The sequence below is a fragment of the Cryptotermes secundus genome, unplaced genomic scaffold, assembly GCF_002891405.2.
Source record: "Cryptotermes secundus unplaced genomic scaffold, Csec_1.0 scaffold166, whole genome shotgun sequence".
Classification (NCBI taxonomy): domain Eukaryota; kingdom Metazoa; phylum Arthropoda; class Insecta; order Blattodea; family Kalotermitidae; genus Cryptotermes; species Cryptotermes secundus.
The window spans coordinates 81,651-108,418 of NW_019720562.1; the positions used below are offsets into that span (position 1 = coordinate 81,651).

Genomic DNA, 26,768 nt, shown 5'->3' on the forward strand with positions numbered 1-26,768 from the left:
CCCCTGTCAAAGTTTAGAATTTCTAAAGAACCCGGTCTCATGTTGTGCATTAACTTGACTGATTACTGATGGGCAGCTGGCTTCAAGCTTGACCCAAGCCACCTGCTGGGTGTCTGAAGGGGAAATCTCCAACTGTGAGACAAAAGTGACAAATGTCATAGAACCCTAAATATACACCAAAAAATATCAATTGACCTTCCCCTAAATTTGACAGTTACGACAGTAAGTGGCAACTTATCTGCAAACTTTAGAACAGCCAGCTACAGTTCCCAGGGGAAAAAAATTGTCACTGTAATATTACAGGTGATATTGTACTTGCACAAATTAAAAATTTACTTTATTACAACAAACATAAATAAATTATCCCTTACTATAATGTAAATTCTTAATAGTGTGACGTGGATGGCGCAACGGGAAGTGAGGGTCACGTGAACTCTGTGTTTCCTCGAGTGATGTCACATACCCCCACTCCTTCCACCAGTATGCAACACTCGGTAAACTGAACCTCCCCCCTCCCACGGTGACATAACAAGGGATGCCGTGATTGCTATGCAGCAATAAACAACTCTTGCTAGCGTTGCCAGCAACACCTGTAAACACGGCAACTAGGCAACAAGGAAGCGAGGTGTTTTCCCATTGTCTGGCTGAGGGTATATAAGAGAACTACACTGCCTAAGGAGTCAGTTGAAATATAGCAGCCACCGAAGACAGTGGCAATCTAGCAGTCGATGAGTCAAGTTGTATCGAGGGCATGGCAGTGACTACAGGAGAAGTATTTGTGATACTGCCGATGGCAGTAATTGTGAGATTGTAAATTGTGTGAATGTAAGAGAGAATGTGCAATAAATTCGCTACACCAAATAAGGCGTGAAGTTATCTGACACATTATACACCAAACACGTGACAATTTGGTGTCAGAACTGGTTTACGAACTTGAACACGCCACAAATTAGACGAATAACTGACTTTAAGAGTGCATCAAGTGTCATCCTGCCAATATGTAAATTTATCATCATTATTATACCACATGCACACATCTTTGAGGCTACTTCATTTTCAGTATAAAGAGAATAAATTTAATCTGCAGTTATACAATGCAAGGCATATCATCATTTGAGATATAATAGAGTTTCATTACTCAAAAGGGCAATTCACAAAGGAAAATAAAAATATCATGTTCATATTCTGAACTAAATATTATGCATTCCAGCAACACATCACACAGCATGATGTGAACACAGAACATAATGGAAAGTACACTAGTGCATACAAACCAACCACTTGCTACTGTAATTTTAACTGTCTGGGATGTAATGCTTTGTAGTGTGGTAGATAAGTATAGTCTTCTGGGATGTACTGCTATGTAGTATAGTAGATAGGTATACAGTCTTTTGAGATGCGAATCCTTGTAGCATAGTAGACAGGTACCCATATATCGTACAACACATCTCCTAAGACTGTAACCATATGTAAAAAATAACTGTCCTCTGGAATAGAACAGTGACTCAAGCCAAAAGTTATAAGGAAACTCATCATGAGTTTTTCTCTCTCTTTCACAAATCAGAAACGCTGGTATTATTTAACAGTGCCTGGTACTCACTGGTAATGGCCAACTTCATGCAATTTATTATTTTCAACTACATTCCTTTCAAATTTATATCTGAAATAATGTAAAAGTATGGTGGTCATTAGACATTAAGGACCAATGAATGGAAATGAAACTAATGGGATGGAGCTGATTAGTGAAGCATTCATGAAACATATGAAAGGAATAAACCAACTGCATGCTACAGGATTTTGAGTGACATCAACGTTACAAAAACCTTCAAAGGCCAAATCTGTGTTTCAGCATATGGAAGGCCATATTTAATACAACTGTTAAAATAAAAGACAACAATCAGTGTGTGTCTTTCTACAGTTCTGAAGATTTCATTATGTATACTGAATTTGGCATAACATTAAAATAAACTTCCAGAAGTACCACTTCTAATCATGCTGAATCCTATATTCTATACCAAAGAGCACTGAAAAATGAATGTTCAGCCCTCAGTTTCACCTGATTACATAGCACAGTGTATAACATGACTGAAAAATACACAAGAAATTACTAGCATATCTTAATACTATAGTAATTTCATTTCTGGAACTTACTGCAATGTACAGATGATAACTGTTATCAAAACGCATGCAAATTTTAAATCTGCATAATATTCTCTTAAAAATTAACACTTTCATTCGCAAAAACAATTCCTTTGATTAAAGCAGAATGAGTATACTAATTATATGATCTAGGTATAAAAGAAAAATGAATTACTGAACACAGCTTGATAATTCTACCAGGATTAAATGGACAAAAATATATTAATAAATATTTCAGGTGTCACCCTCTGGGGCATGTTTCAGGTTCATATGAAAACATTTATTCCTTATGTCCACATTCATCAAAATCGTCCTGTCATGTACATGTTCAGAAATACAAAGTGACATATCACTGATACAGACTCAGTACTTGTTCTTCCTCTCTTGTACATGTCATAAAGATAGTAAAAAGTACCCTGTTTGGTGGGGGGGGGGCATACTTTGTCCAAGTTACATAATCTCTACGGTCTAACAGCTAAAATCAGAGTATATTGAGGCATACACACTTAAAATGGTACATATAATAATATTTGTATAAGGGGTGGGCCTTCTTGGCCCTTGCACGGTGACCACAGTGATCTATTGTGCCTATAATAATATTTACAAATAAAGTGAGTATACATCCATATAACATGAAGTATACTTAATAATTACTGCTAAAATAAGATCTCCCATGGCTTCCTTCTGCAGAAAATAAATGACCATATAAGTTCTAAAAATTTTCCATTACCCTCAAATTTCAAATTAATGAAACTTCGTCATAAGTTGATGTTCATATTTACTACAGTGCAAATGAAACTGCAGGTTATACGCATCAGTATGGACAAGCAACCTCAATAACAAAGTAAAAGGAATTCATCAAGTGCACATGTAACTCCCAAGTTCAATAAATTGGGTAAGATATGAACAGGCAGCTTAATTTACCTAGTGACTCTTTTTGGAAATAACCATTCACATTTACTCATATTCAGAAAACTTGAAAGACTTTAATATAATCGGTACCATTTTTTATTAACAAATCACTGATTCTGTGGCATTCTGGTTACTACACAATATAGTCCAGTAGGTGTGTACCAACTATACCCTGAGTAGGTAGTATTTTCCTCTAAAATATTCATATTCACCAACCTGAATACACAGTACCACAACCTAGAAGACCACAATATTAGTCTTCACCACTGTGAAAACCTAAGATCTTATAAATTATTACCGTACAATCACTGATTATGTCTTCCTTCATATAAGGGTTTTAGGTACTTGATCAAGTAAAAATAAGATTTCAGTTTGAAAGCAGCCTAAATAAAACTGAATCCTACAAAACACTATCCTATCATCAATTCTGATTCACTAACTGAACTGTCATTCAGCATTTAGGGTATGTGACCTTCATTTCATACGTTCAACATAATGATACTCAAAAAATAACAATGGTTCAATAATGAACATTTTGTGTTACCTGTATTTTAAGCCCATGAAAACTCAAGGAAATACAGGTGTCCCTCAACTTATGAAGGTAATTCATTCAAAGAAAAAGACTATTCATAAGGTGAAACCTCATAAGCTGAATGTGATATTCCCATTACTTTACATGCAAAAGTCACCCACTCGTTCACAAATCCTGGAAAAAATCCCCCAGTCATTTAAATGCATGTCTTTTGATGGTAAATAAGCATGAGTTAAAGCCAGTATTGTTTCTCTATACTTCCTGTTGCAAATAACATTGTATTAGTTTATCACACTTATTTCCTCATAGCTGGTACAATGCAACAATGAAGCTTGCAGCCAAACTCATTGCTCTCCTTAGTTTCTCTGGCTTTTCTATACATCTTGTAACCACTTTCACTATCTGGGAGCCATGATGGACACAAATAACATGGATATTTATCAATAAAATGTAAGCATCAAGAGCACAGCTGATTCTGTACAATTACAATGATCTATGTGTACAGATTGGGAAAGTGGGAGATACACATGACTGGGGATGTCTGTTTTTCCCCATGCCTTGTATGTATTTCTCTGCCTTCAGAAAATAATAATAATAATAAACTTCTTAGATACATAGGTCATACAATGTAATGAAAATTAAGTTGATTAAGTGAGAAACAGATACTAACACATTTCACTGTAGCAAAAATTCCTATATTAAGTGTTCATAAAATGAGGGATACCTGTACCTGAAAAAATTATAAAATGCAAGTAAATACCCTCTTTGTGCTGTATATGGTACAATTAAAAACAACTGCCTACTGCTTATTTCTAAATATAATCAGTCCAATGTTCCTTTTTGAATTACACATTCAGTCAAAATTATTAAATTGGATAACTGACAGCTGCCCAAATTATCAAAATGTGTTTTGTGAGTAGTTAAAATAATTCTTAAGACAGTTAAATCATTTGTACTGACATGGTGCAGTCTCAGTTCTATAAACATGACAGCACAGACGCATATCTCACCTGATCGACTTCAGTGCCCGAATCAGAAGAGAACTGTGTGCCAGATTTCAGAGAGGATGACACACTTTCATGCCCAGAACTGCACCCACTACTGTCTCCACTTGGATTGCGTCCATATCTCTCCTCCTTTTTATCCAGCAAGTACTATAAGAATATAAATAAGATAGGAATGGGATATTTATTTAGATACTGCATTCACAAGAATCAAATATTGCTATTTCTGCAGTCACCCTCCAGTCCCCTGCATGAATATTGGGAAAAGCCTCAAAATGTGTTCAATATTCACAATTTCCAAAAGCCAGCAATAGTTGTAAGTAATGATGAAACACCAAACTCACTTTCATTCACATTTGTTTCTGCCACTACTCTGATGTCAGTCTCAATTTCTTTGTGATTGCTCAGCATGAGCTGATCACAGCAGCCACAAGGTATAAGGTATGAAATGCTTTCACCTGCTTCAACACTGGGATTATGGATTTGGATCCCACTCAAGGCATGGATGCCTGTTTGTTTATTCTGGGTTTGTGTCAGGTAGCAGACTTAGGATGGGCTGATCTATCCAAGGAGTTCTACCGACTGTCTTAGGTTAAGAAACTGAAGTGAAATGAAACGTTTCATGGATGCCCTATGCTCCAAGTGGAGCAACAGGAATAGGAGGAGGAGAAGAAGAAGAATAAGCTTAGTGTGAAGAACTTCTTCATTTTTGCAAAGAAATTTTATCTAAGCTTATTCATAGTAATATTCCCTCACATTTATATTTTGCATTAATGCAGAGCACAAAAATATGGGATTGGATTCCTTATGTACTGAGACTGCATAAATATTCTTCTTTAAATTGTCAGAAGATTTTATAATCAACCTATCAGTTCTTTCAGTACAAAATTTATGATTTGGTAATTAATCCCAAAATTAAGTGAAAAGCAAATACAAACTACACATATAAGAAAATGTTAATAATATGGCGTTAACACAGAAAGGAGGTAACATTCATTAGTAAAGTAAAGCTATCCTTGTAACAGGTCATGAAGGCCCATAGGGTTGTGAGACATTGAGGGTTCCACATTATCTAGACAATCGGCTCAAAGATGGCGCTAAGGTTGTCAGCCTTACGCGCCGGCTGCGCTTTACTCCCCAGGAAAATTATTTAATTAATTCCTGGTACTCATTTCTGTTAGAGGCTGAGTCAACCCCAGGGCCATAGTGCGGCCAGAAGGATTAGATCAATTGGAAAAAAATCCCATGACCTCATCAGGACTTGAACCCGCGACCTTCCAACTTGTAGCATAGTGCCTCAACCAACTATATGACCGCATGCAAAATGGGAAATATAAGAAATTTATCAAACAATTGATGTTTTGAAATCGAAATTTAGTATGTTACACTTACTACATTGGATTCAAAATATATTAAAGGGTAGGGGAGAATGTCAGATGTGCCACGTGTGTGCACTATGAACTAAAACTCACTGCCCACTTACTTCAGGCTCCCAGTCTCTGTTTATACACTTACCACATGATAAACAGAGAAATGCTTTGTTACTAGAGGGTGGTGGTAACAGTAGTGAATGTGTCACACTCCCAGTCATTGATTATGACACATCACATTAGGCCACTGTAAATGTAAACTGCTTATGAAGATAATTACAAACTTACTTCTTCATCAGCTGAAGCATTGGAGCGGGGTTTTCCTGATATATGATCGTGAGCATCAACTGGTGGCCAATATTCATGGTCCTTTTCCTTCTCCTGCAGAAACAGAAACATCATACACTCAGTGTGAAAAAGCATTTGATCTCTTTAAACTGTTTGGGATAATCTGGGGTAGTAATATTCCAAAGCATGTTCCAAAGAACTCTTAAGGTTCAGTGAGAAGTACCTGGGGGTTCCTAGATAAAAAGTATTCTATGTAAATTCTAAATCTGAAAACTGTTTCAGCTCCTTTCCCTTCCAAGTAATTATATATTAAATAATCTGTTACATAATCTCTTTACTGTTTAATAAAAAGATTCATATAACAGCCTATCATCTTGTACATTACGAACAGCTTTTATCTTGTACAAAGTAAAGGAGAAAGCCCCACAGTATGCTCTATGGTCTAAGTTTTCAATGCACTGTTGCACAGCACAGTTCAGCATTGTTTATTTTCTAATCTTACAGTTCCATACAAGGGAAATCCAGAATATAAAGGTAATTTATTTCTTTATTACATCTACAAGAGGTAAGCAGACAAAGAGCGTCACTTTTCAATGTGGTACCCTTGCTTCTCCAAACACTTGTTACATTGGCCTGCTAGCATCTCAATGCCATTTAAAAACATCTTCAGTAGCTAGCCAAATAAACATTACCTCTTCCATGTCTAGAAAATTAGCAAGCATGTAACATGCTTTAATGGTCCAAAAAGGTAAAAGGATGAGATCCAAACTATACAGCAGATGAGGCAGAGGAAACTAAAGTTTTTGCACCATTTCACTCAAAAACTGAATCACAGCACACTTCTTATAAATGGTGCAATGCAACAGTTGAGTCAATATGTTTACAATAGGCTGCAGGAAACACAATAGATGTATTAACAACCAAAGTCATGTTTAAAACTCTTTTAATATAGAGTATACTTCATGATATTGGGAGTGCATTTTGACAGGTAGTCAGGGTTTTGTATGACAATTGCTTTTGTACCGTTGTACCTGAATTTTTGGTGTTTCATGGTCAAACTGGCTCTGTGCGAAGGAGTCACATCAGGCATAATGATAGGTATTTATGAAGCAAAGTAAATCAGGTTTAGTACAAGAAAATTAGCCAAAAGTGATAACACAATTTTAACACTTTGCGGACCGGTGGCATATTTTTATGACTTTAGGACATGTTATGTTGAAACACACTATACCTTGCACTGGCACCAGGCAGACGCATGACTGGTGCATGATAGACTGCTTGAATGTTTGCTTCGTAGTCAGTAACATGATGCCGCTGTTTATGACCCAACTGTTTTCCTTTCTCACTCCAAAAGAAAATGCCTTTGTTCATCTTCCAGCTGCATGCACCAGGCAGGAAGTTACTAGTGCAAAATGGATCAAGGTCAGAAGAGGTTGAGGTTCAAGCGTTTTCCCGGAGAACAAGAAATATCTGACTTGTTCTCCGATGAGCTATCTGACGTCCTTTGTGAGTCTTGTAGTATTAGCGACTCACAATCTGATAGTGAGTGTGGCAGGGGCGAACAAAAAATTGTGGCCACAGAAAGTGAAAGTGAAAGTGACAGTAGCTCTGACGAAAGTGCAGGTAGCAACATTGCGGGGAGAGCCACATGAGGAAAAGTAGACAAAACGCCTGCTTTGGGACAGTTTACTGGAAATCCAGGGGGTGAAGCAAATTCCATCGGACCCAACGCAAGTGTCTGAAGTAGTGGAACTGTTTTTTGGAGATAGTTTCTTTGACATGCTATGTCAGAAACTAACAGATACTATCTCAAACACCGTGAACATTATGACGGAAGTTATAAGGCTTTGAAGTGGATGGATGTCACTTCAGCAGAAATGAGAAAAATTTTTTGCAATTATCTTTCTAATGGGCCATACAAGGAGGGATAATATGAAAGAGTATTGGTCAACAGATTGTGCCATTTTCAATTCATTTTTGGTTTTCAAAAATCTAAACCCTGATTCAAAAATTGAAATACAAGGCATTTCTTCTGAATGTGGCAAAAGCCTGGGCTACAGACCACACGGTGGCAGCAGAACCGGCGGCAGACACAGTCTTAGTACAACCAGGGCTGTCTACTCCCACCCCACGTAGGCCTCATTTTGACACCCCTGGGCGACTCTAGGGTCATATGCGGAAACGTACCTTCGTGAAAATTGTGAAGAGTGAACATGCCAAGGGGAAGCAGCCTTCTAGGCGATGCCGTGTTTGCGCAGTACACAACAAAAGGAAGGAGTATGACTGTCTACATGTGCAAGTTCTGTGTAATGCCACTTCACAAAGGGGAACGTTTCCAGAAATATCATACTCTCAAGCACTTCTAGGAGCACTGGTAAGTGTTCTCCAAAAATTTTAGTTCATAAAATTAATTAGGAGATTTTATATTAATTTTTAAAGTGAACAGTCCACAAGTTAGGGTAGTAGGTATAAAAATGCCGGACCCCAGGGTGATTTAAACATTTAAATTGCCACTGTGCAAAGTGTTAATAAGGGCATTTTAAGTGAATATTGTGTTATAACACTGAAAATATAATTTGGTATGTAAATAAAAATAAGAATTAAGTAAACCTATAACCTAAAGCTATAATCTGGAGTTTGCACATTACTAGATGTTTTGTGACTCATCACAACAATTGCTTCAATTACACACTGTATGTGGTAACATAATGAACTGTCACCATGGCAATTTCAACATACTGTTGCATTGTAGACCCACTGCTAGGTAATAGTTCAGACACATGCAACCGAGGAACACATCACATCCACAGTGATGTCATGCAACAATAGGAGGGCTGTGGGAAAATGTGATTTCTATGTGGCCCATGCTGAGGTGTTTTAAGCATGGCAAGTCTAGAGTTTAGTTAGTTGTGAGACAGTTGCTGACCATTATGGACATGGGCATGGAAGCTGAGGGGTCTATGGCATTTACCAGACAACAACTGACGAAAACAATGCAGACTGAGAAGACTTAGTATGTGTTGTAATGAACTGCTGAGCATGTGAATTAGTGACAGTGCTATAGTTACTTGTAGTTATGATCTGTTAAGTGTTCAATAAATTCAATTACCAATCAAAACCCCATCTACAGTCACTCATACATGTGACAATATCTAAAGAAGTCATTAAAATGATAATCCATTAAAATGAAAGGTCAGAAATTAGGTTTTCATTCCAAGAAACCAATAGATTACTGTCCTTCCCTTCTCTAATACTAAGGACTCATCTTGCAGCCAATGCTCTGATAATAGACCTCTTCACATGTAGCATTGCTACTACCAAATTCCACCAATGAACACAACCCTGCAAGAAGAACCTAATCTGTAACAACCATAATTTTAGGCTGAATACAGACTAGACTCACTGACTACTCATAAAGTAAAAAAAGTAAAGCTATCCCTGTAGCAGGCTGTGAAGGCCCATAGGGTTGTGAGCTGTTGAAGGTCCCACATTATCTAGACAATCAGCTCAAAGATGGCGGTAAGGTTGTCAGCCTTACGCGCCGGCCACCCTCTACTCCCCAGGAAAATTATTTGATTCCTGGTACTCATTTCTATTAGAGGCTGAGTGAACCCCTGGGTCATAGTGCGGCTGGAAGGATTAGGTCAATTGAAAAAAATCCTATGACCTCATCGGACTTGAACCCACGACCTTCCAGCTTGTAGCATAGTGCCTCAACCATCTACACTACCGCATGCCCCCCACTGACTACTCACGTCTAACATATCATTCTTCTAACATTCTGTAACAGTGGTCTTGTATCACCATGGGAATATACATTTTCTCTACGAACACTGTCCATTGTTTAGTTAAGAAAGACATATGGTGTCTTGAACAATGATCTCCCTCCATCTTCAGGTTGCAAGGAAGCTACCTACTCCATGGGGCCCACTAAATAAATTTAGCTCATATCACTAGGCTAAATCTCAGTGAATGGGAACAAATAAATGCAGATTACCATCTTCTGGAATGTGACACTATGCAATTTTATAGGAAGTAGCCTCAAGATGAAGGCAGGAGTTTCCCCTGAAGTAATGGAACCGAACTATCAAACTGCATGTTATCACATCGCAGAAGACACTAATCTTCATAGTCATTACCATGAGAACTCCTGACATCACACAGCAAAAACATTAACAATAAGAAGAAGAAAAAAAAAGATTTGAATTTCCTGATGTCAATAATTAACCGTACAATCAATATCATTCCTGTATACGATGCACTAATTTAACCGCCTTTGTACTTGAACTGTATGAAATTACACTCGTAACAGCAAAGTAATGAAATGTTTTGCTTTCCTTCAATTTTTTCTTCAGCCATTTGCATGTCTAAACATCACCTTATTCATTACTATCTATATGGAAATCCTTCACAAGTTCAACCATTGCTATTTGATGTATGTAACATTTCTGACACACAACCAATTACAAAGAGCACCAGCAACTGACCAACCATAACAAACACAATATAACACTTGTGAACAAGAAGTACTGAATCTCAACTCACATGGGAATTTATGTGGGATGAATCAGACTGCAGATGGACATGGCTATAAAGAATATAAGAATGTAAGAATAATAATAAGAATAATATAAGAATACTGCATGTTCAGGAATGTTTAGAGCAAGTCTGCTATAGTCATTAATGGTCACTGTTTGAAGCTGGAGTGATTTTGCTGCATACCAATTTTAGTACAGAACAAGCCATGTGCATTACATTTTGTGAAAACACTGCAAAAGTGGTAACTGGAGGTTGCTAATTGATGCAAATATTATTTTGAGATGCAACAACGAACAGAACATGCATTTGTGAGCAGTCACATCATTTTAAAGTCATATGAATATTTGCTGAAACTGGCAAGCTTTTCAACCCAAGTGCGGCATTAAGTGCAAAATGACATGGGACTATTTGAGAACTTACTGAAGGAGGAATTTTTTATGGATCATGTTGGGCAATTTTAACAAAAGATTTAGAAATGAGGTATGTCTCAGTAAATTCTAGTCCATAATTACTGACAGAAGCAGAAGGACTGCCTGTCTGTGGCTTCCGAATTGCTAGAATGTGCTGAAACCAATGAAAACTTCCTAAAATGCATGCCATAATAGGTAATGAAAGACGGGTCTATGGATATGATCCCAAACTAAGCAACAGTCATTACCAATGTGACAATGATTTCAATTATAAGGGTGTTGTGAACCACGATTATGATCCACAAGATCACACTATTACCAACATTTATATTTACAAATGCTGACATCTCTGTGATCCACTGCAATGTAGACAGGAGAAAATGTGGGACTCCCAACAAGTAGTAAATTCACCATGAGAATGTACCTGTTCAGCCCAGCTTGAATTGAATTTTTTTAAAGCTTAACATGGTGCTGTACAACTCAGACAGCCTCATTACCTACCAGATGTGGCTCCATGTGAGATTTTTCTGCTCCCCAAAATTAAGAAACCCCCAAAGAAAGAGGATTGATAATGTGGAAACAAGTGAACATGTTGCAATGCAGGTCTTGGTGATTAAAATAAACGAGTCTGCGAGTTGGTTCCAGCATTGGCAGGTACAGCAGAACAAATGTGTATGCACTGAAGGAGCTATTCCTATCACTAGATGTCCAATATTTTTTTATTGCTAGTGGGGTGGGACTAAGTCCCTTGTACTGATGCCACTTCTCGCCTATTGTACCAGCCCCAGATGATAGGTCAGGGTGATTGTGTAGCAATTGGTGGAATGAAGATTCGCAGGGGAAACTGAAGTACTCAGAGAAAATCTGCCCCAGTGCCACTTTGTCCACCACAAATACCACTTGACCAGACCCGGGATCAAACCTGGGCCACTGTGGTGGAAAGCCAGTGACTAACTGCTTGAGCTATGGCACAGCCTTTTTTAGATGTCCAATATATTAGTTTCCAGATATTCAGCCTCAGTACTTATGATCATGTATCATACAGAGGAATGTGTAACTATCACTGACTGCAAATGTGTTTCACTTTTATAATGTATCTACCTCATGAGCTGAAAATTCCAGGGCTGAACTGCTTATTTATATTCTAAACATTATTAGTAATTCCCTCCCCACATAAAACAATACAAAACTTCCACAAGGTATGAACATCTCCTCAGGCAACATCCACATCAAATATGAGAGTTCAGCCCAACATTTAATAGACATCATTCCTTTTTGACAGTGATAGAGAAGGTGTTTGAAACTCCTAACTTTAACTCTGAACTGATACAACTGGTCACCAAAGGAAATTTTACCACCTTCAGTCACCATGAAAGCTTCAAATATTATATTTCATGAGGTAATTTCAGTGCCTTCCCTCCTACCCACCCTCACTTCTACACAAAGCTAAATAAACATAAAGAAACATTATCATAAAACCTAAATAAAAAAATGCGTGAATCTCAAATCTCATTAAAACTGGGCTAGCATTTACTTCATAATGTTAATGCACATTTTGCACAATTAAACTGTATGTGGATACTTACAGATGGAGCCAGGCCTGGTGGCAACTTCACTTCTACATCTTGCATTTCCTTGCATCTAAGCCAAGCCCTGAAACAAAGAAATTAATACTTTTATACAGCATATCAGTTTCTGTAGCTTATCTAGAAGTAAATAATTAAGTCACCACCACTAACCAACATAAAATTACATATTCCAAGTCCTTAAACATGGTAAAAAAAATGTCAAATTTTCATAATACAATTCAGCATACCACATCCAAAAATTATCATATAATTCTGACCAACAGACTATAACATAACTGAACATTAGAGTGCAATGATTAGTAAATCTTCATATTTTGCTGGTCTTGGGTTTGAACCTTGATCCAGAGATCTGCTATCTGGACCAAGATATCTTATAATTTTCTTCTATCTCTAAAAGAGAACTAAGGAACAGCACCACAATATGTGTCACAACCATTTCCTTCTACTTTCCCTTTCATGATTCATAATTACGATACCACTTCATATTCCACTCTATATACACTCTAGAGATGGATAAACACATAAATGTCCAAGGATACTTAATGTACTAAAGCTATTAAGGTACTTAACATACTAACTAAAGTGAATTAAAATAAGTAGTCTTGCTTCAGCAAAATGATGGTTACTTAGCTCAGCAGTAAATGTTATCCTGTTAACAGTACCTGAAGGCTCATAACTGACATCACAATGCTTCAGACAGTTCATTCACTTCACTTTGCACCTTTTACAACTTCTTATCTAAGATGAATTTCCTATTATCCTCCTGCCTATCTCATTGTCTTTTCTCACATAATTTTGCATTTCTATAGATTTTTGTTTCTCCCTTGTGTGCTCCATGCCCTATCAATCATAAGTTTCAGCATTATCATCCTAAAGATTACAGCTGAAAAGTACAAGATTTTAAGCTCATTAGAAGTTTCTCCATTATCCCGGTTCTTCATCTTGCTTAGATCCATACATATCCTCTCACCCCCACCATTTTGTGGTCAAGTATGCTAAATGCATGTTCTTTTTGGTATAATTTGCTTAAATTCATTTCATGGAATTTTGTAAAACCAATTCCATAATACAGAGAGGTAAAGTAACACAATCATCTCTAACAGCAAACTGAAAATATAAATTTACTTTGATAGTATACCTGAAGTGAGAACTTTTCACATACAGAGTGGTCATCTTACAATACCCCACAAATCGCTGAACTGTTCAAGCAGAAGAGTTGGGCACTCCTCGCATCTAGTATGGTTGTGTAAATTCAACCTACAGCAGAACTGACAAGCCTACAGCCTAACACATTACAAATAAAACTTATCCAGATTACAGCACATGCTGGAAATGCTCTTGGTTTTTACACATATACCCCTTCATACCTCCACATGTGTTATCCCCACAAACAGAGTAAACTTCAAACTTGAAAATCTGTTCACCTATGAAAAGCACCTGAAAAACTTCCAAGGAGAAAGTTTGAGCCTGGCAGTAACTTCATTAAATTTCTGTTCAGTGAGCATTCAGCATTCTAATTTGGCTTGTGACTAGCAATGATGTAATTGAAGCTAGGTTTGAAAATTCTCTTGATAACAAAGGACAGCATTTCCAGCATCTCCTGTAATCTAGGTAAGTTTCTTATGTAAACTGTTGGGCCACAGGCTTGATTGTTCTGCAAGTAGTCTAGATCTCCATGACTCAGCTAGATGTGAGAAATGACCAATTCTTCCACCTGAGTAACCCAATTTTGCAGGAAGCCCTAATATGATCACACTGTCATTACCTTTAATGCATGGCAGTTCAAAAATACATGAACCTGAAGAGTACCAAATTCTGGGATGTGATGCCATGTAGTCTAAGAAATGAACCCATCATTTAAAAACTATGTAGAAAAATTACAATTTGGAAGAACAGCTCCAATCACTAAATCAGATGTTCATAAACACTGTATTTATGATCACTGTTATCAAGTGTGAACAATTTTAAGATAGGAACAAAAACTTAAAAGTGTGCATGGCTACATTACAAGAAATAACATTATCCTATATGACTGAACTGATTCTCTTTGGCCCCCACCCCCATTCAGTTCCGAAATGATGTGCTTCTAGAAGCAATCACAAAGCCAAGATCAATCAAACTCATTTTTTCACACCTCTCTGACAGCTCTTCTTGGAAACAAACTGCTCTCTAAAATTCAAAGCCTTGCAGCTTCTACTGTCCCTCCTTTGTCTGAATTTAATGGCTTGTCAGTCAATTGGTTCCTCCCTTCAAACTGTCACAGCCAACATCTCACTAAGTCTCTGAAGCATAATTATGACCCAATGCTCTCACAAATCTCTTCTCCAACTGCTAAATGGTAAGTGAACTTGATAAATGAAGCAACCCATTCAAAAGTGTCCACTTTCATGAAAACTGCTGCTTCATATATTTTCATAAAAAATATTAATCATTATTTTTAGATTCATGTCAGTGGTTCAGGATGAAAACAAGATAAAGTTATCATTCACAGTTGTTTGACTTTTTGTTTTTAGAGTGCTGTGTCACTATTTGGGCAGTTGCTTAATGATCATCAATTCACAGAAACATCCTCACAAATCATGCCTGCAGATTTTTTTATCTTTATATAAACTGTGACGGTGAACAGCACGCTTCTCAAGTCATGCATGAGATGGCTTCCCACGGTGTGCATTTTGCAACGCAATAAGACAACTTGATTGCCAACAAGAATTCTTAGAAATGAACGAATTCAAGTAAGGATTCTGTAAGTGGAACTGGACTTCAGTCTTTCTAATTGCTTTTCTAGCTACATAAGAATTTAAAAATATTTCTGAAATCATAAATGCTCTTGCCACAATAAACATCTGGATGTACCTAATCTAAAGTCAAAAACAAGCACAGTAAAACCTGAAAATAAATTATACAAATGATAAAAAGTTTCTTTATCCTGAGTCATGATAGAAAGAAGAAAAGGCCAATTTTAGGACTGTGAAGTTTAATGTTCATTTTTATGATCATTTCTCAAGAAACATATCCTGTGTAAACCATTACAATGGTAACTCTAGACTCCTGAGCCTCTCAGAAGCATTTCAATTCAGAAGGCAACTTTTCTGAATTACTGTGAAGTATCCATCAACAGCCATAAACTCAGGCAGACTACAATAAAACACTTACAAGGTATTTCTAGGAAACCTGTTTACCCAACGAAGCTACAAATTACTAATTCCTGGAATAATTCTCTTTTGCTCACTTAAAACTCTCCCTTCCCCCCCACCTTTCCCATCTACCCCTGGAGACTTAGCCTGAAAGAAACATGCTGCAACCCAAGCAAGTATGCTATTAATCTACATAAGAGATCTACCACAGTTTGTGTAGAGTCCCTTGCCTGGTCACATCACCTCCCTCATGACAGTGTGCTGGATACCAGTGGACTGGGTAAGTCTGAAAGTCATCTGTTCACAGGGAAACTTAATCTATAGTACTATGCATGCAAGCACACACATATGCGTGCGTGCATACGTTTACAAAATCATGCACTAATGTTTTACATACAAAGGAACATAACGAAGTCTTTTCATATATATATATATATATATATACGTTAACTAGAGTATGCATGAAGCTAACTATTAATTTTTCACTTTTAATATAGTACTTATCATGTAAAAACCTGTTGATGTGGCAAGTTCTTACCTTTTCCCCATGCAGTAAAACAGGATGGCCAGGCCAATGAACACGATGACTCCACACACCCAGATAAACATAAGCATTTCCTGGGGTATAACTGCAACACATGATATCATGATATCAATGCCATGTCTACTAAAAATACTAAGTACAACTAAAGGAACTTGATCTTCCTAATTTCACATGTGAAACACATTTCTTGTTATGTCTAGCTAGAACTGAATCAACTCAACCACACTATCAAGTGTTTAGAACTGTATCTGGAGAATTTAACAGCATCACAGGTCCTTTACAGTTCCATCTCCGTAGGGAATCAACATATGATTGTTGGACAAGGACATTAGGGAAATCATGTAGACACACTTGAAGTTCCCTAACTTACTAACTCTATGGGGCAGAAAATTTCTTAAAAAGCTAATACCATGGTTGCTCAGCTGGTGAGAAAATTCTGAGCCTTTATGGAACCTAAAAGTTTCATTACCATGCTAACAAGGGTCTGTGACTGATCCCTGTTCAAAGCCACATGAATCCAGTCAACTCTCTCCTATATTATTTCTTTTAAGTCCATTTTAATAGCATCCCCCATTATATGCCTAGTTCCCCAAACCGTCTCTTTCCTTCTGGTTTTCCTACCAACATTTTGTATGCATTTTTCTTCTCTCCCATGTGTGCTGCATGCCCTGGCATTATCATCTTATTTGATTTCGTTATCCTAATAATATTTAGTAAGGTAGAGGTAAAGTTGTCCCTGCACTTAACTAATTAATCACTATGTCATGAAGGTGTATGGGGCAGTGGACTTATAGACCCACATTTTCTTGACCTTGGCACTAGGTGGAGGTGAGTGGTCAGCTTCATGGCCCTGCCACTTTAGCCCTGGGGAAGGAGCCCCACGCACCCATTGGATAGGAGGTTGGGTGGACCCCAGAGCTTGTCTGGACAACATGGAGAAGAGAAAATTCTTGACTATACCAGGACTCAAACTCTAACCCCTCTGTCATCCAGCCCATAGCCAGTTGCTACAGCGAGGACGCTAATAATTAATAATATCTGGTAAGAAGAACAAATTGTAAAGCTACTGATTATGCATCTTTCTCCAGCCTCCCACATTTCCTTCTTCACTGATACAAATATTCTCCACAGCACCCTTTTCTCAGACACCTATATAATCTTACCTTAATGTGAGAGACCACGTTTCATACCCATATGAAACAATAAGAAAAATCATAGTTTGTACATTTTAATCTTTGTTTTTAGGCAGCAGATTCTGAAATGAGAGGCAGCAAGAATTCTTTGCATTTAATTTGTTCATAATTTCTTTTTTGAATATAACTGATTTATTATTGTCATCCCCAAACACTAGAATTTTAACACATTTTCAAAGGATTTACTGGCTATGCTTAAACTGTAACTCTGTCCTTCATTTTTATGACCAGATACGAACATATACTTAGCTTTGTCAATGTTTACTGCTAGAATAACCTCTATATTTGCAGATAACTGAGCTTCTGTATAGGTCTTCTTTACTGCATTTATATTTTTTAACAAATTATAATTATCAGCATAGATAAAACGTTGATGTGTCCCATTCAATTCCAGTCCACACAGCATTTTCTGTTTTTGAACCTTCCTAATGGCATATTCCAAAGCAAAGTTGGAAAGCTATAGTGGTAAGGCATCTTTTTGTTTCAGGTTACTGTGAATAGGAAATGCAGCCAATGTTTATCTACATGGAATTTGCAATATTTATTGCTTTAACACATTTTAATTGCCATAATAAGTTTTGTAGGTACAGTCAGTGCTTTTCTTCCAGCTAGCACGTATATTGGTAAACAACTGATGTGTACCTGTAAACTTGTTAAAAATAAAAAATTTACATCTGCTGGCACACTGTATATTTCGATACTGATGCTAAAGCATGTTTGTTTATATGAAAAAGGGGTGGGTATACCAAAAAGGATATTGTACAATACTTCTCCTGTAACTGACTTAACATATTCTCAGTCTATAAATAGCTAATGTAGTGAGTTGTTTGAGGCACTATGCTACAATCTGGAAGGTCCTGGGTTTGGTTCCCGATGAGATTACTGAATTCTTCAATTGACCTAACTCTTCCAGCTGCACTATGGTCCTGGTGTCGGCTCAGTTTCTAACAGAAATGAGTACCAGGAATCTTTGTGGAGGTAAAGGGTGGCCGGTCAGTGCATAAGGCCCACAACCTCACAGCTATCTGTTACCTGATTGACTAGAAAATGTGGGAGCCTCACCTTGCAACCTTATAGGCCTCCATGGTCTGTTACAAGGATAGCTTTATCTTTCTTTTCACCTGTCCCACTGCACTTCCATTGTTTTCTACACTATGTCACAAATGAAATGAATCTATCCGTACTTGATCTATTATATTTAAATTCATACTCAAATATAGCCAATGTTTTTGTCTATATGTGGAGTTAATCTTGAGTGAAGAATGTTGGATAGAATGTAGTTAGTTGCATTCCTTGATAATTATTAGTGAGCTCTGTCACACTATTTATAAACAGATATAATAACAGACTTCTACAGTCACGGCAATTCTTCCTCGCACCAAACAGAATAAATAAGTTCATGGATCTCAGAATGTAATGTTTCATCCACTGCTTGGACTAATTCTAGTAGAATTTGATTAATACCCGGAAATTTGTATTTTTTTTTTAATTTTCTGTAGCAATCCCAACTTCAGAAAGCCTAAACTCAGATAACAATTTTTCGGCTGTATGTGTTACAGTCTTCCTAACATCAACACCATATAGATTCAATAGCTGTAACCAATTCTTCCATCTATTCAAAATGTTGTGGGAATATGGAAGCAGATATCCTTTTCATTCCTTACCAAGTCAGTTCTAGGTTCATATTCCTTATTAAATTTATGTATGTCCCTACAAACTCTAACATTTTTGTTTCTACTGTTTGTTTCATAATTTTGTCTTTAAATATTTCCAATTTTTTACTGGTATGCCTACTAATTTCATGTCTCACACTGTTTAGATTGTCTGCATTCATTTGGCTTGGATTTTGACACCACTGCAACTTCGCTTTCTTCCAGAAATCTAATAACTTTTAGCACTCTACAAACAACCATGGTTTATGCTGCTATAACTAGTACTAACCAAGATCCTCTTTGGCCACAGTAAAGACACCATTATATAACAAGTACTACAACCACAAAATGTATGAAGATAATCTGGGTTGAAGTGAAAGACTTCCTGTTTGTACTAGAGTCCCATTTTCTAAAGAACAGAAAATACTGAATGGCTTCTTTGTTCAACCAGCAACATAATCTTTCCACTACTTCAAATTAGTGTGTGCTTGTTCAAGCACAATTCCATTGCATTACACAATTAATTGAATAATCAATCAGGTTATCATTACACACATGGCAGATGTACTTGTATCAGTGATGCACACCTGTGTGTGGATGTAATATAGTGAAAATACATGTCTCCAGTTAAGGAATGAATGTAAAAATATTCACTGGCTGTATATATAGAAATAACATTTTTTAACATTTCAAACTTCACAATTCAGAGAATGCAAGTTTAAACTCAAATTCAAGTGAACTTGGTTAACCAAATAACCACAGAGAAACTAGAAATATGATGATGAATCAGAGGGATTTATTCTTGTGACAGCATGGCAATGCTACATTGAGCTGACACCTCCTTTTATAACACTAGGATATTACTAGGGAATAACTGAGATTCAAGTAAGATTACATCTGTAAAGTAACAAGTATGATTTATTTTTTACTCCAGAAACACTGGAACCCCCCCCCCCAACCTCAGTACCAGTACCTTTGCAGCAAGAAACAAAACACTACATGCTTTACAGAGCTGCAAACAAGTAATTTTAAGGCATAAAGGAAAAATACAAGCCTTCACCCACTCAGGAAATGGAACAGCAGCAGCACATGGAGAGATCACGTTAACAAAATGAAAATTCATTCTACAGGGTTTTGATGATGGTGTACTATACTTGGCATAACCAAGTTTCTGGACTCCATCCACTGCTCTGGGGCCAACCACCACATAACATTCTGAAAGAGTACAACATCTTGGGAACTAGATCTGTGTCTGAAACACTGTGTTCTCTCAGAATACATGATGATAGAGTCCAGTAACTTATTATCCCAAGACTTTGTCATGATCTGTTACTATTTATTTATGCAGCATATATGTGGATGCTCATGTTCATGAACTACACATTTTCAATTGGCAGATAAGATTAGATTAATCAACATGCAATATTATTTCAGAATGGTCAAAGACTTCGCCTAATTATGCCTTCACTGGCTGAGTCTTTGACTTGTCAGATACGAGGTTCTCACGGCAGTAACTAGAAGACTACCATCTTCTGGAACGTGATGTTGTGCAGTCTAGCAGATGCTTACACATACTTTTGAGGAATGGAGTGCCTCCAAGTTCTCAATCAAAGAGTAAGCCAAGCATGCAGGAAGCAGAGTCAGCTGCTCATGGAAGAAGTGGCATGGATACCCGCCACAGTAAGAGTTCTAAGTACAGGCCACGCCACAGCTCAAGTGGGTAGTTGCTGGCTTCCCAGTGCGGTGGCCCGGGTTCGATCCCAGGTCTATCAAGTGGGATTTGTGGTGGACAAAGTGGCACTGGGGCAGGTTTTCTCCGAATGCTTCAGTTTCCCTGGCCAATCTTCATTCCACCAAATTCTCCATCATCATAATCACCCAGGGCAGGCTACAATAGGCCAATCAGTGGCCGCTGTGCCAAGTGGACCCAGTTTGACTCCACCTCCCACTAAGTGAATTTAAAGAGTTCTAGGTAAACCAGTAGCAGCAGGAAGAAAAGTGATAGAGCAAAGGACATTATAAGAGATATTTTTGTCTAAGTAAAGAGATGCAAGAAGGGGAGATAAACAGTGGCATGAGCAACTAATGGGATGTACAGGTAGGGCCAGAGAGTAATACAGGCTACAGGTAGAGTACAGGGGGGATGAAAACCAGCAGCTGCCCTGATGTTGTGGGTAGGAGGACAGAAAAAGACACAGTCTGAGACTGAAGGCAGAGTATGGAGGGACATAAAAAGAAGTGGAAGAGGAAGGACAGTCGTAGTGAGGGTACAGAAACTGACAAACTGGAGTGTCAAGTGCCCTGAAAAGGGTCTGCACACTGGGCCTAATGGTCAGGTTGGAGACCTATGAGAAATTCTACAAAGAAGGCTTCCTACAGTGTTTCAGGGAGTAGTTTTCATGACTTGCTTAGGCAGAAGACGTTCTCCCTGTTAGGGTCTTGTCTGTCTCCCACCCACAGCAAGTCTCTTCTTCCTTCTTTCCATAACCTACCTCCAGCACCCATTTTTTTATTATTATTCATAGTGGGGTGAGACTGAGTCCCCTTGGTACTACAGCCACTACTGGCCTACTGTACCAGCCCCAGATGATATATGATGGTGATTGTGCTGCAAATGGTAGAATAAAGACTGGAAGGGGAAACCGAAGTACTGGGAGAAAACCTGCCCCAGTGCCACTTTGTTCACAACAAATCCCATATGACCTGACTCAGGCTCAAACCTGGGCTACTGCAGTGGGAAGCCAGCAACTAACTGCCTGAGCTATGGCATGCCTGCAGCCCCTATTACTCCTGACCTACTTTCACCTCTCACCAGTCACTTGTGCTACTACTTCTTCCACATTCTCCAACATCTCTACTCAGATAAAAATGGTCCTTATAAAGCCCTCCACTCTTTTACTCTTCTCCGTGTCCCAATTATTTCACATGGGGCTTCCACCCTCGCCAATATCCATAATAGTTTTTTCATGCTCAACTTACTCTGCCTGCTGCTTGACTGCTGGCTTGGCTTACTCTTCAACCCTGAACATGGAGTCAAAATATTCCTGTGGAACACTGGTGAACTTCTACCACACTACACAGTGTTAGATCCCATAAGCTAATATTCTTCATCTCTGTCTGCTTCATATGATTACAAAATTTATATGCCATTCCTATCAACTTTTGATGTTTTCAGCATACAGTACTTTACCCTACAGATGCTAGGAACAAGGAACTTCCATGTATCGGGGATTTAATACTGGCATCAAGCAAAGCTTCACTTCCAAAAATTTGGCATCCCAACGTTTTCTATATTTAATATTAATACAAAGCTTCAAAATATGACAGAACAAAAGAGGTCACTAATATAGTGACTACAGTGGCTTTCATTCACTGCATGTAGTCACTGCTTAATAATGACATGATAGTTTTACTTTTCAGTCATTGTTGTACTAATATGACTAACTTTCCTTTATTCTCTCTTATAAAATGTAATGCTCAGTTTCAGAATTTCCCAAAACAGGCAATTTGTGAAATGAGAATTCAGTCTCCTTCTGTACTTAAACTGATATGTCACCACAGATGTATGAAGTGAATGATTCCTTTTTAATCCATGTCTGAAGATCTCTACCGATTCCTTAAGACTTATAACATGGAAACTTATGAAAATAATTCTGGAAGAACAAACGGACTTAAATCCTTGAACCTGCTAGTCCCATTCTCCTTGACTTTGTTGTATACAGATGAACTTCAGATTTTGTATTAAAATCTTTCACAATAAAATCATCATACATTTATTTATCTTACACAAAGAAAGCAGTCCTGTATTGCAAACAACTCCGAACCACCTTCCCTTAATTACATTGCCATTCTTGATAATAAAAATCTGGTTACTTCACTTTGTGATCTATCTCACATATTAATTAATATCTTTATTAACAAATTCAAATATATACTCTCATATGTAATCAAATATAAATTAAACATAAATATTTCAGGCTCACTCTACAACTACATTTCTATCATTATACTGAGAATTTAATGCAAAACGTGTAACGTGTACTGACATGTAACAAGACAAAAATCTTAATCTAATGCATTTTATTTAAACATTCATATCCTAGAAATGTAGTTGGCATAGCACCTATATTCTACTAAACTGGAAGACAGAATACGTAAATTCTACATGCCATTGTTCTATTTCATTTCACTGATAATGGATATTTTACTGGTGCAAGATGACAAATTCACATCTACAGCACACAACATGCAACAACTGTCATAACTGGCCTTATGAAGAACTCTAAAGAGCAGAAAGCATTAATGTGAATCACTATTACCACCACCAAGACCACCACCATATTTGTCACCATCATTATTTTTTGCCAGTGTTAGGTCTACAGACCATAATCCATTTCCTTTTTAGAGAGATTCCTAAATATCTTATTCGGCATTCAAACATTCAAACATTTTGGGGATCCTATCAAAATGAATCCTTACAAAGTGCTCTTTACAATGCATTTGATGGCCTCAAAGTGTTTGTAAAAGTTGTAATTGGGCTATATTTTTAATTCACTCTATCATCAGAACTGGTGTATTCTAATCTGTATCCTAATCTACATCCTGCAACACACATGTTAACTTCATGGAAAAATGCCTTGTCACCATAGGATAATATAAATCTAAAAGGATGTTTTAAAAATTAGAATTTCCCTGTGCCCCGAAACAAAAGGTGTTTCAGAAAACTGGTTTACAAAACACAGTATCTGGACATATGCCCATGAGATAAACATCTTAAATAATTATAAATATTACATTTTTCCAATGTCTATTAATTAATAACAATTTAATTGTTTTCAACAGTTTCTGTTAACTTTCAGTTTTCAGTATTTAACTGTACATGAAATTCTGGAAAGAATCAATGGGAACTGTGTTTGATTTTGTACCTATAGCTACTATACCAAGAGTGTATACTTTTGCTTCCCTGAAGTATGAATTTTGCCTCTTCAGTTACCATGCATTATTTTAAGTTTTGGGTGCTCCAGTTCTGAAGATATCCTGAACATGCAATGTGTAACTGCTGTATGGGTACAACATCCCTTGCATATAAGCACATCATAAAGCATAAAAATCAATTTCATATCAGGGTAACACACTGAAGTGACTGGCCAGCTGCTTTTATTCCCTAGAAGGGAGCTCCTAATACCAATCGAGGGGACACCAGTGGGCTCAGAAGCTACATCAATGGAAAACTGAAAAGTAAATTCTCCTCTCTTCTCTCTGGAAACAAACTCTTGCTCTTGTCTGCAACTTATTAACTGAATGAATTAACATGTATGTCCTAGGAAGGAGTGAAGTACATAAGCCTGCTGGAATCACACTTGCCCAGTAATAAGCAATTTTATCCTTTGGTGTTGGACATGGCAATACTTTCAAATCCATTACTGCAGAAACATATGTTACATCTGTGGCAGACAGACAGCCCGCCCACCATAACCTGCTGCAATGCCGCAGAACTCTAAAAAAATATATTTAACATTTCATTTAATTCTACCTTGACTTTTACAATCAGGTGAAAACTGTAACAAAATTTACTGACTGGTTGACAAACAGCACCCTCCTGAAGCAAACATTACAAAATTAATATTTTCAGGAATATGTCACAGTCTGAAATCCCAGCACACTAATTTAATGTGTTCATGATAGGAAAGATTCTTCATAATTTTAAAGGGCCAAGAACAGTCCCACATTAATGTATTTGTATTTTACAATAAATAAATATATCTGATAAAACACATCCTACCAATCCCTAATATGAAATTTTCTATGTGAGTTCCAAGAGGCTACTTCACTTTGTACACTATTTCAAACTGTTGTAACTTTATAGTTTATTAGCTTGAATCTTCTATACAGTGTAAAAAAAATTAAAGAGTCAAGTAAAGTCAGGGAGAATAAAGTGATACTATCATGTCCAGATATAGTAAATTACATTAAAGCACTGTTAAGTTTATTATTCCAGACAGAAAAGACAATTACCTGTTAGTTCAGAAATAAGATGTTGAAATTTATATTCAATCAGAGTTTCTAGTTCAAAAGAGTTCATACAATATATATAATAAAGAGGTTACATTATAGGAACATAGCAACATGTCCTAGCAATACTTAGTTTTGTTAGCTCAAGATGTGAAGATAAGAATATATGTTAGAGAAACATCTCATTTTATCACCTTTACCACAGCCAGATTTTGCCAGCCAGCTGCAAGTTAGCAATTCGCATTTAGGACGGAATTCTATATAAAAATAATTGGCAACCATACTTATAAATTTTTAAATTCTTAGAATCCACCCACATGTTTAAACATATAACTATAAAGCCGAAGTAATTCTCAATGTAAGTTTAACAATATGATTCTACGTGTTAATATGCGGAAATTCTTGATTTGGGAAGATATTAAATTCATATGCCAAACTCGAATTACATGTTTTACCAATTACATTAATTTTATAAGATGATTCAATATTTTTCTTCAGGCATATAACAAAATATATAAAAACTAGCATGTCAAAAATCTTATTCTCCTCTCCATTCTGCCATGTATCTTCCTACCTGCAGCTACCATGAACCAAAGGGTACATGTACACACTGCTATAGATATTAATGAAACTGAATTTTTCATGCCGCAGAATACATCAGGAATCATCTGTGTCTGTTTGGAATATTTCATAAATATATTCTGGCAGCACTGTAAAATCTTCATCAATTTCCAAAGGACTTCTATTTCAGTTACTAGACAGGATTTATTACAGCTATACCTTATCCTCCACAACAACAGGTTTACATTGCACAAACATATGCTCCTCTTTCAGTTAGTTATGAAGCTATGTGATTTCAGCAACATCGTAACATTTCTATTCATAGCTCTCTTCTTGGATAAATATGTTTCAGTCTGGGAATACTTCTGTGGGTATGTGAAAGAATGACAATGATCCTTTATGTTCCCACAATCTTCTGCAGAAACTTGCCACGAATCATTACCTACTCACCTACTTACATTTTTGTTTTTTTCTTTCAACATAATATTGGGTCAGATATGCAAAGTAATGACAGAACATTAACAGCTCACACATCAATTAGGCCCAGTAAATGGTTGCAACATTCCAAATTTCCTTGTTTCACTACATTATTTTTATATAGAAATTCATTTACAATTTATGGACCATATAAGAGCAGGGCATGAACAAGAGGGAGAAAACAAATTCACACTGTTCCACATGTAAACAGTGTTCATGATAGTGACTGCTGCATATAGCGAATTGGTAAGACTTGTACCATCACAAAAAAAAAAAAAAAAAAAAAAAAAAAAAAAAAAAAAAAAAAAAAAAAAAAAAAAAAAAAAAAAAAAAAAAAAAAAAAAAAAAAAAAAAAAAAAAAAAAAAAAAAAAAAAAAAAAAAAAAAAAAAAAAAAAAAAAAAAAAAAAAAAA

At 36.8% G+C, this 26,768-nt stretch overlaps 1 protein-coding gene across 7 annotated transcripts in view; it reads right to left on the bottom strand.

Annotated features, from left to right (window-relative positions):
- The window catches only part of LOC111868233 (cytokine receptor), a 474,286-nt gene that overhangs the window by 19,334 nt on the left and 428,184 nt on the right, over positions 1 to 26,768 (bottom strand). For all 7 annotated transcript variants that reach the window (XR_004513445.1, XM_023858720.2, XM_023858690.2 and 4 more), the window contains 4 exons: positions 16,456 to 16,546; positions 12,781 to 12,847; positions 6,246 to 6,338; positions 4,594 to 4,737 (listed from right to left, as the gene is read on the bottom strand). Coding sequence is in view for 6 of the 7 variants with exons in the window: in XM_023858720.2 (XP_023714488.1) it covers positions 4,594 to 4,737; positions 6,246 to 6,338; positions 12,781 to 12,847; positions 16,456 to 16,546 (395 nt within the window). In the remaining variant the exon portion in view is untranslated. The remainder of the gene's footprint in view (positions 1 to 4,593; positions 4,738 to 6,245; positions 6,339 to 12,780; positions 12,848 to 16,455; positions 16,547 to 26,768) is intronic.